The sequence below is a fragment of the Saccopteryx bilineata genome, chromosome 2, assembly GCF_036850765.1.
Source record: "Saccopteryx bilineata isolate mSacBil1 chromosome 2, mSacBil1_pri_phased_curated, whole genome shotgun sequence".
In the NCBI taxonomy this organism is placed as follows: Eukaryota; Metazoa; Chordata; class Mammalia; order Chiroptera; family Emballonuridae; genus Saccopteryx; species Saccopteryx bilineata.
The window spans coordinates 65536798-65547907 of NC_089491.1; the positions used below are offsets into that span (position 1 = coordinate 65536798).

Here is an 11110-nt window from a genome sequence, read left to right on the forward strand (position 1 = left end):
CTTTTTCTCCCTCTCCCCCTTCTCTCTGTTGTCCCCTTTTGCAGCAGTGGCTCAATTGGTTCAAGCTTTGGCCCAGGCACTGAGGATAGCTCAGTTGATTTTAGAATCGGCCCCAGATGGCGGTTGCTGGGTGGATCCCAGTCATGGCGCATGCAGGAGTCTGCCTCACTTATCTCCCCTCCTCTCACCTAAAACAAAAAATAGTTATTTGTAAGTTTAATAGTGTAAATAATGTATTTCTAAAGTATTATAAATATTGACATTTAAATAACATGTATAGCAATCTTTTAGCTGTATCCAATAAAATCTATGTAAATAACAATTTGATACCTATTGTCACCCACTTAAAATATAAGAACAGACATTTTTTTTTGGATAGAAATTTAACATCGTTTCCTTTTCTCTTTAAAATTATATTTCCACTTTCAACTCATCCCAAGTTTTGCATAATGTATTATATTTTGTATTTGGAAAATCTTTTGAGCACCTGTCTCTTTTGTAACCAAAATATGCATATAAATTGAAATTAGTTTTTAAATTTCCTTTGACTGCAAAACTCATAGGTATTTACATTTTTCTTCTGGGTTGAGTTATTATTGAAGTTATCAGGATACAGCTTTCCAAAACAATGTAAATAAATTACAAATTTGGATAATTTAAAGAATTTTATTGAAGACTTTTTTTTTTTTTTACAGAGAGAGAGTCAGAGAGGGGGACAGATAGGGACAGTCAAGAAGAGAGATGAGAAGCATCGATTCTTTGTTGCAGCACCTTAGTTCTTCATTGATTGCTTTCTCATATGTACCTTGACCCGGGGCTACAGCAGAGCAAGTGACCCCTTGCTCAAGCCAGTGACCCCACACTCAAGTTGGTGAGCCCGCGCTCAAGATGGCGACATCTGGGTTTCAAACCTGGGTCCTCCACATACCAATCTGATGCTCTATCCACTATGCCACTGCCTAGTGGTCAGGCTGAAGACATTTCCTTTTTTTTTTAATTTTTTATTTGTAACTCCAGAACATTTTAATTCTAAGGAGCTTTAATAAATAAAAAGCCCCACGTTTTCCAAGTCCATCAGAAAGGGAATGAATTATCGGTCCTAACAGAGCTGGGAGAAATTTTTTTTTTAAGGGAGAGAGATGAAAGTTGGTAACCATTCTCTTTCAAAAAGAATAAGGCACTGCTTCCTCAAATAAGCACTCAGAATGTCACTTGATAAGAACAGGCAGGGGGAAAATAACTATCTATATTTGCATTATAGACAGTATTGGGCAATTAAATGCCAACTTAGGTATTTAGGAATGGCTTGCTAAACCATTGAAAAAGTGAAGACTTCATCCTTGTCGCAGACTGACACGTAATACTCTCATTGCACAGAACTGGGTAATCGGTTTCCCCTGCTGCCTCTGCCTGCTCTGCAGCATCTTCCTGGTTAGACCTCATCTTCTGTGGCCTTGCCTTTTCTCCCTGTTCTCTGGGGCTTTGTATCTTAGAACCTCTTCTTTGTTGACGGAACAATGCATCACAAACATTGCTTTATTCTGAGTTTTGTATGATTCATGCCTTTTCCAGTCAAGACAGAGTGTGGTCATGCAGACAGGGCAGTTCAAGACAGCATCACTATTTGGAGCAAGCAGTTGTTGTTGACATGGCCTCTGTTTTCCAAAACCATGTATCCTCTTCTCCGTGCATCAACCTAGGCCTGATCTCTATTATCTTTTTCAGGATATAATAGTTCATCATTTGTTGGAATCCTGTATTATTTCTTCTTTTTTTTTCTTGAACACCTGTGCTGCTTTGTGAAGATATTTATTAATGAAATAAATGGAAGTTTCCCTCTCTGATTAATTCATATTTCCTTGGAAAAATAATTTCTATACTGGAACTAGATTCAGCATAAATTCTTTATTTATTTTGCATTTTTGTAGATAGAAACACTGAGAAAACTATGTAGTTTGTATAAATAAGTAGATAGGAATGGAAGTTTTATTATAACAGTATCAATCATTTCTATGTTTCCTTCTGATATACAAAGTAAGAAAGTATATAGTGACCTTCCATTAAAATTTATCTGTTACCTGGCAATTTGATTTGATTGATTCTTTTTTCATTGTTATTAGAAACAAAGAATTAAGGCCACTTGATTTTCAAAAGTAGACTTACTACCCAATCATTGGTCATTCATTTTCTCTATCTTTGAGAAGCAGTGTACTAAAAATTGAAATTGTGGTGTGGCTCTCATTTAAGGTATCTTGTTTAAAATGGTACATTCAGAAAAGCTTGTTAAAACAGACAGTTAATTTAAATATAGTATTTTTAATAGCATCTAGTATCATGTTTTAAATATATTAATTAAATATGTCAAATCTTTGTGCTGCCTCAAAGATTGACTCAGTTTATGAAGAATATCCTTTATATAACCCATTTGGCAATGCTCAGTCTCATAAACAAATTACATTTAATTTCCAACAGAAAAGTCTGACTTCAGTTTCAATTCAAATAAATTTAGTAATATAATGAAATATTTCTAAGATAGAGTAATAAATTGCAGAACACATGTGCAGAGGCACGTTTATAATGAAGCTAACAAAAGCGTATTCCCTGGAATGTCATTCTTCCAAGATTTGTTCTTTTCTAATTTTGAATATTCAATTTCATACCTAATTTTATATTCTTTGTCATAATGAAAGCTTCCAAATTATGTAAACCTTGGGCCCTGTATTTCTCCCTGCATATCTGGAAAGAAAAATTACAAGGGCATTCAAGGTAAACTTAAATTGATGTACATCTACTATCATTAATATCATTGAGTGATGAAAATAAAGTAAATAATTTTTCATTGCTTAACTTAAAAGAAATAGTACAGAGTAAGATATAGCTAATATTATAATTTATAAAGTGAGGTATATCATAAAAGGCCTAATATTCTTTCAGTAAATGTGTTATGGAGGTATGTATTAAACTCGGATATTTGACTTTGGGGAATAATTAAATAAGAAGCTTGAATAAAAATCAGAAATAATATCATTTTTATCATGTTCAAATTTTTCCAAAGTAATGAAAAAGAAAGCTATATACTGCTAAAAGCTAATCAGATGGTCATTTGACATATAGTTTTATATTAACAAGTAAAAACATTAAATTTTATATAATGAGGTTGACTACATTTTGTATAAATATTTCAGAATATAAGTTGATAATATAGGTTTTAACTAACTTAAATGATCAATGATAAACACTAAATCTGGTCTGAAAGAACTTGAATAATGAACACTAAATCTGGTCTGAAGGAAATCAGATATAATTTTTATCCATCGGATTTAATCCATCATATCTTTTTAAAAGTTACAGTTTCACTTAAAAGAATCTTTGTCATCTATATTGCTTTTGTGTTCAGAAGTGCTATCTGTTTTAAGCTAATAGCATATTCCGTTATGCCTGAGGGGTTAGTGTTAAGAAGAATTGAGGGAAAAGTGCTTCTCCTGAAATACATTTTTTAAATTGTTGAAGCAGGGTTTTGGACTCACAGAGGACTCTTATACTGTACTTGCTATAGAGTACCCCTTGGAAAATCTTTATCCTTGAAGTTACTCTTCATCTGGTTTGAAGACCTCTGTAACTAGTGATCTAGTACAGGATCTGACCTAAGACCATTACAGTGATAATTGGAATAGAATACTGATGGGAGAGATTTCTAAGGCATACTTTAAGGGGACTTGGTGGCCCAATAGAGGGAATGAAAGATTAGTCAAAATAATTCTTAAATTTCCAGCTTGGGCAGTTAGATAAATTGTGATGCAATTTATTGCACAGAGAAAGTAAAATAATCAGTAGGTTTTGGAAAACTGCGAATGAAGTTCTGTTTGCCTATAAAACTTTTAATATGGGAATGTTCAGTAAGTATAAAGCACAAAAGAAAGGTCAAAGATGTTATAAATTTAGGAGACTTCAGTAGATCGGTGTATGATACTACCTACAGGAAAGTTTTTGAGAGCGAGGAAAAGATTGGATAATGGAACCTTGAGGAAACCTAGATTTAGATGATGGAGAAAAGAAGGGAAAGTGTTGGGGAAGTGCAATTAAAAACTAAATTCCCTCCCAAACCAGAACCTCACCACAAAGTTAGAAGAGTTTTATTACTGAATAAGCATCAATCCAGAAAGTAATGTGCATCAGAAGCAATTTGCTTATAGACTGCAAAGAGAGAAAGAAACCTTATTCTTTTTTTATGGCCAAGGAGATTCAACCCATTACTGACATGTTGTCAAAATAATAACTAGTCCTCAAGTGAGAGGACTTCACATCACTGTTTGACACATATAGTTCATCCTAAATTCATTGGGTAAAGTTACCATCTTTGTTACCTGACTTTACCAAAGGAAAAATAAATTCCTCGTATCTTTTTGACAAGAGATAATTTGTAACTTGGAAGGAGGCACCTGCTGAGTTAGGTTCCTACCCTCCCACAGAAACTGGGGGGTAGGGGTGCTAACTTCCTGATTATTACATTCCAAAGAGATGGTTCCCAGGGTCTTGAGAAAAACATTCCTATGTTATAAAGCTAGCAAGAGGATTTTAAGCAAAAGCTTTTAAAAAGATTTATATACTTTTGAAAGAGACAAGGAATTTACAGTAAGTTTTCTAAAGTAAATAAAGAGGAGAAAGAGTTGTTTCTCATTTTTAATAGGAAGAATTACAGTTTTTCTTTTTTGATTTGTATTTATCTTTACATAAGTGATGTGAGAGAGAGAAACAACCTTGGAAGTGGGCAGGGGTTGGGGTGGAATTACAAAGAGTCCTTTTATGAAAACCAAAAGATAAGAATATTTTGCAGTGGTTGGGGGAATAGCACTGTCTTCAGGGAGATTATGATTCATTTGTAGGATGAAGCTAACTAACATTCATTTAAAAATATCATAACTAAATATGTAAAGTGTTTTAAAAACATTTAGCATTACATGGTTAATTGTGTGGTATGGACTACAGGTATTATAGAAATTCAGTATCATTGGCTCATTGAGACTGAGACATCAGAGAAGGATTTTTGGAAGGAAATATTTAAGGAGAGATAGGTTTTTATAATTCATATTTTAATCTCATCAGTCTTAAGCAGATCTCTGTCATCATCCTCTGTAATAAAGATACATTTTGCAATGCAATCAGGATATTTACAGTCTATTAGCCAAAATAATCCCTTGGTTAGTATTGATACTTGAGTAGACAGTGGCACCATTTCCCCCTGTGACTTTCTGTTTTCTGTGCTTCCTCACAAAATCACTCCCTTGGAATGAACAGGTTCTTTCTTTTATATGTTAATAGCCTCAAGTCTTGCTCCTGTTTAGAAGCCATTTATTTTTCCTCTAGGATACTTATGTATATTCATTTAAAACTTAATTTGCAAAGAGCAGCTTATTTTTTCAATTTTTAGAAGGTACTTTGCAGTTAACCCTGTAGGTTTTTCCTACAGAGACAAAATTTTTTTTATTTTGGATTTTAGGTTATTTTTGTGTGTTGAAGGTTCCCAAAACCACCTTCAGGGTTGACATTTACTAGGAGGATTGATAGCACTCTGCATACAGTCAGTCAGTCATATTTGTAGCCAGGATTCCTTTCTGGGAAAGGATACAAAGCAAAATTGGCAAAGGGAAAAGGAGTCTGGGGCAAAGCTGGAGGAAACCAAGCACAGTCTTTCAAGGGTTCTCACCCAGTAAAGTCATTTAGGACAGTGGTCCCCAACCCCCAGGCCGTGGACCAGTACCGGTCCGTGGGCCATTTGGTACCAGTCCACAGAGAAAGAATAAATAACTTCCATTATTTCCGTTTTATTTATATTTAAGTCTGAATGATGTTTTATTTTTTAAAAATGACCAGATTCCCTCTGTTACATCCAATTAAGACTCACTCTTGACGCTTGTCTCGTTCACGTGATACATTTATCCATCCCACCCTAAAGGCCGGTCTGTGAAAATATTTTCTGACATTAAACCGGTCCATGGCCCAAAAAAGGTTGGGGACCACTGATTTAGGACAAACTTACTTTCCCCAGCAGTAAATTGTGACAATACATGTGAAATGTTGTCTACCACAGAAGTTCCTTAGAGACTTAGTGCCCAAAGTTTTCACTGGAACTGGACATGTAGTCACTCTCCGCTCAACACATACCAGAATTCCAGACTCCAAGAAGGAAAGCAAGTGTTCAGCACAAACCATATTGTTTGCAGAAATATTTTAGGCACAGTGAGCCACTCTTATCATTTAGGAAATTATGGAAACCCTTGTGAAATCTAAGTTCCAGGTACCAGGCAAGTGTCAACATTGCAAGCAGGCCTTCTTGATGGCAGTTTCAAGCCTGCTATGTTAATTCTTTCCGGTACACCTTGCCTTTTTTTTTAATCCATTGGTTTACAGGTAAATCAAGAGTTGGCGCATAAGTAACTGTCTTTTAAATGCTTTTCCTACATCACAGGTATGCTCCAGAATCACTAACAGAAAGCAAGTTTTCTGTGGCCTCAGATGTTTGGAGCTTTGGAGTGGTTCTGTATGAACTTTTCACATATATTGAGAAGAGTAAAAGTCCACCAGCGGTCAGTGTGTTTTTTATTTACTTTCAGCTTTTTCCAAACAATAATAGTAAGCTTCAGGCTAATTTTATGACTTTTATTGCTTGATTGTAAGACAGCATCCAATAAAATAACCCTAAACTAATTAAATGAACTTGAATTTTTTTTTAAGATTTAAAAATTTATTTATGGATTTTAGAGAGAGAAATGGGGCAGGAAGGGGAGCAGGAAGCATCAACTTATAGTAGTTGCTTCTTGTATGTGCCTTAACCAGGCAAGTCTAGGTTTTTGAACCTGTGACCTCAGCATTCCAGGTCAACACTTTATCCACTGTGCCACCACAGGTCAGGCTAAATTAATTTTAATTTTTAAAAAGAAAAGGGGGCCCTGGCCGGTGGCTCAGTGGATAGAGCATCAGTTTGGCATATGGATGTCCTGGGTTTGATCCCTGTTCAGGGCACATAGGAGAAGCGACTATTTGCTTCTCTTTCCCCCTCTTTCCCCTTTCCCTTCCTCTTCTCCTCCCTCAGCCAGTAGCTGGATTGGTTTGAGCATCAGCTCGGGGCACTGAGGATAGTTTGGTTGGTCCGAGCACATAGGCCTCAGGTGTTAAAAATAGCCCAGTTGTGAGCATCGGCTTTAAATGGGGGTTGTCAGGTGGATTACAGTCAGGCACATATGGGAGAGTGTCTCACTAGCTCCCCTCCTCTCACTTAAAAAAAAAAAAGAAAGGTAAAATACTTTATACTGTACTATATTCTCTTATGAATATTCCTAGTAAATCCAATAAATTTATTCTAGGAATTATTACAAAAGTTAAAATAAGCCTTTTAAAATAAGTTTTCCCTGATTGTTGTAGAATATTTTTTTTAATATAGAAAAGTATGGAAAAAAATCATCTCTTATTCAACTACTGAGAGGTAACTACTTTAATATTGTGATTTTTTTCTTCTAGGTTTTTTAAATTTATATGTATGTAAGCTTTCTGTCCTGCTTTTTTATCAAGCATTAGAGCATGGGTATTTTCCTGTTAGTAAATATTTACTGCAAATATGGCATCTAACATTTGGGTAGCATTTCATAATAAGGATATAATTTCTAAACCATTTTTTTCCATTCTTCAGTCTTTTAAGTAGCACCTCAATGAACATAGTGAACATCGTCATGAGTCAATATTTGTTTATTTCTGGTTGTCACCTTAGAATAAAAGTTTAATGATAGATTAAAGGTTGTGATTATTACAAAATGCGTTCCAGAAAAACTATACCAGGTTACATTCTCAATAACAGTGCATAGGACTTGTACATTTCATCATTTGACGGTATTGACCATTATGTTTTTACACAGTTTTGCCAAATTGATGGGACAGAAGGTGTATCTTTTTTTATTTAATTTGCACTTCTTCTCTTAGTGTGGTTGAATACATATTTATTGAGTTTTGGTATGAGTATGTGTGTGTGCATTGTCTCCTTATGTACTTTGTCCGTTTTTATATTGGTAATTTTTCTTACTGGTTTATACTAGCTCTCTATATTTAAATAAATGATGTGTTGTAAATATTTTTTCTAGCTTACAGTTCAGACTTTTATGAAGTTTTAACATGAATTTTTTTTTCTCTCCATGTATGTATGCTTAAACATTCATTCCGCATTTTCTTTTTATTATGCCCTCTCACATTCAAGTTTTTATTTCAGCCGAAATGTGATATGATATGTTAAAACAATAAAAACCAAAAAATTGTAAATTTTTTTTTGTTCCCTTATTTTGGGCCTTTCTCAGGGAATTTGTGTTGAATATATCACAGTTATGAAGATGGCATTTTAGAAACCCCACATTTAACAATATTTTCTGAAGTATTATTGAAAAAGAAGTTTCTGATCCTTAAGATAGTCTGTTTTTAAAAAGTTTCAGCCTTGGCCGGTTGGCTCAGCGGTAGAGCGTCGGCCTGGCGTGCGGGGACCTGGGTTCGATTCCCGGCCAGGGCACATAGGAGAAGCGCCCATTTGCTTCTCCACCCCCCCCTCCTCCTCTCTGTCTCTCTCTTCCCCTCCCGCAGCTGAGGCTCCATTGGAGCAAAGATGGCCCGGGCGCTGGGGATGGCTCCTTGGCCTCTGCCTCAGGTGCTAGAGTGGCTCTGGTCGTGGCAGAGCGACGCCCCAGAGGGGCAGAGCATCGCCCCCTGGTGGGCAGAGCATCGGCCCTGGTGGGCGTGCCGGGTTGATCCCGGTCAGGCGCATGCAGGAGTCTGTCTGACTGTCTCCCCGTTTCCAGCTTCAGAAAAATACAAAAAAATACAAAAATACAAAAAAAAAGTTTCAAATATGTGAGAAAGAACTATATGATTCCATACATAGTTGGGACATAAAAATGAGACTCAGAGACATGGACAAGACTGTGATGGTAACGGGGGTGGGGGTGGGGGTGGGGGAGGGGGGGAGGAGAAGGGGAGAGGGGAGAGGCACAAAGAAAACCAGATAGAAGGTGAGGGAAGACAATTTGACTTTGGGTAATGGGTATGCAACATAATCAAATGTCAAAATAATCTGGAGATGTTTTCTCTGAACATATATACCCTGAATTATCAATGTCACTCTATTAAAATTAATTTAAAAATTCTGTAAATTAAAAAAAAACATACATATACAGAAGTTTTCCCATTTACTGGGAGAAGTTAAGAAAGGATTCTGCTTCAAATTAAATGTACCAAAAAATCTCATTAAACAGTGGATTTGTGTTTCAGGAATTCATGCGTATGATTGGCAACGACAAACAAGGACAGATGATTGTGTTTCATTTGATAGAACTCTTGAAGAATAACGGAAGATTACCAAGACCAGATGGATGCCCAGATGAGGTAAAAAATAAATTTTTTTTCCCACAGTGATCATACAATTTCTTTCTCTTTTAAAACAAAGTCTTTAGAGGGAAAAGCCAATTGATAAAAATAAAAATAAATGAAACAAGGACTACAGGTCACTCTATGAAATTTAATTGATAAGCTTTTAGGTAAATAACCTAATCGTATGACTGTGGATCTAGGCGTAGCTGTGACATATATCTATATGGGAGAATTAAATAGCAGTTCCAAATTCATGTCTCCTGCCAATTAAAAGATAGCACTTTGTATTCATTATAATTTTTTCTTTTACAGATATATGTGATCATGACAGAATGTTGGAACAATAATGTAAATCAACGCCCCTCTTTCAGACACCTAGCTCTGCAAGTTGATCAAATAAGGGACAACATGGCTGGATGAAAGAAGTGAACTTTACTCTGAGACCAAAATAAAGTTAGAGAACAAAGTTTTGTATATTACATTGCTGTGGACTATTATTAGATATATCATTATTATGTATATTATGATATTAGCCACAAATATGTGGAAATATCTGCTCAAAACTTTCAGTTTAGTGAGTTTTTCTTTATGACACCAGTAAAAGAAATTGATGAAAACTTCTTAAAGAATTTTATAAAAAGTTTCATGAACCTAATCAGTTAACATCCCCATGTTTTTTGGCAAAAGAAAAAAGACATTTTTTAACTCAGAATTTTGAAAGATGAAAAAATTGTAATATAAATTTTACAGTGTTAAAAGTGCACAGAATACATATGTACAGTTTTTACCACAGTGAATGTATAATACTTTGGCATCTTGTGTGATGTTTTACACCGGGGCTGGTATTCATTAATGGTGTTTTCTAATTTTTCCATAATTGATTTACAATAACTTAACTTTACAAACACATTAAGATGCTCAGATAATTGAATAAGCACCTTTGTGTTCTTGTTTGTCTACTGACAAGCAATATAAGCAGATGTACACTTTTTGCTTGTAGCTCTTTGTACTGTAAATATTTTTCAAAGAAAAGGGAACAAATGTTTCGTGTTACTTGTATAGGAAATCTTCCTGACTGAAGAATACATTTTGAAATGGAACTAGTTTACAAAGCTGTAATACAATCTATTTTCTTATTTGTCTCCATTGTATCTATTTGTGGTATGTTTTTTAAAAAATAGAACTTATCTCTAAGTTTTTCTAAGACTTTGGTGAATAGTTTTCTTTTTAAATTTAGAGATTATGAATATGGGAATATTGTCATCCTTTATGCTGTTGGCTCAGTAAGATTCTTTAATCCCTGGGATTGCTTTAAATTTAAATTTAATGGTCATGCATTAAATTTAAGTGTGAGCCATAAAATACATTATTTATTAAATGTATAAGCCTATTAAGATGCATAATGCGGGTTAGGATTTTATTTTCCTAAAAACTGCATTTTAGGGATTTCAGAAATCTCTACTGTAGTCACAGAAAATATTTTCTTTTGTTAGAGATTCTCATGGACAAGGGAAAACGTAAATTGGTGGAAAAGTATGCTTGTTATTTTATTCAAGAATGCCAGTAGAAAATTCATAATAGCCTTTAAGAAAAATGAGAGTATACATATTTTCAGTGAAGTATAAAGAGTTGTTTCTTGTCTCATCATTTGTTTTAGTGCTACTCCATTTTAGGCACCATACCTAATATGTGGCAGAGTTTATTGTATTAT

At 34.8% G+C, this 11110-nt stretch overlaps 1 protein-coding gene and 1 pseudogene across 4 annotated transcripts in view; one reads left to right on the top strand and one right to left on the bottom strand.

The window, feature by feature from the left end:
• Window positions 1–10541, top strand: part of JAK2 (Janus kinase 2) — a 137593-nt gene extending 127052 nt beyond the window's left edge. For all 4 annotated transcript variants that reach the window (XM_066257197.1, XM_066257196.1, XM_066257198.1 and 1 more), the window contains 3 exons: window positions 6467–6584; window positions 9301–9414; window positions 9712–10541. In XM_066257197.1, the coding sequence (XP_066113294.1) occupies window positions 6467–6584; window positions 9301–9414; window positions 9712–9819 (340 nt within the window). In that variant the 3' untranslated portion in view covers window positions 9820–10541. The remainder of the gene's footprint in view (window positions 1–6466; window positions 6585–9300; window positions 9415–9711) is intronic.
• Window positions 1296–6210, bottom strand: LOC136323687 (E2F-associated phosphoprotein pseudogene; annotated as a pseudogene).
• Window positions 10542–11110: the final 569 nt, after the last annotated feature.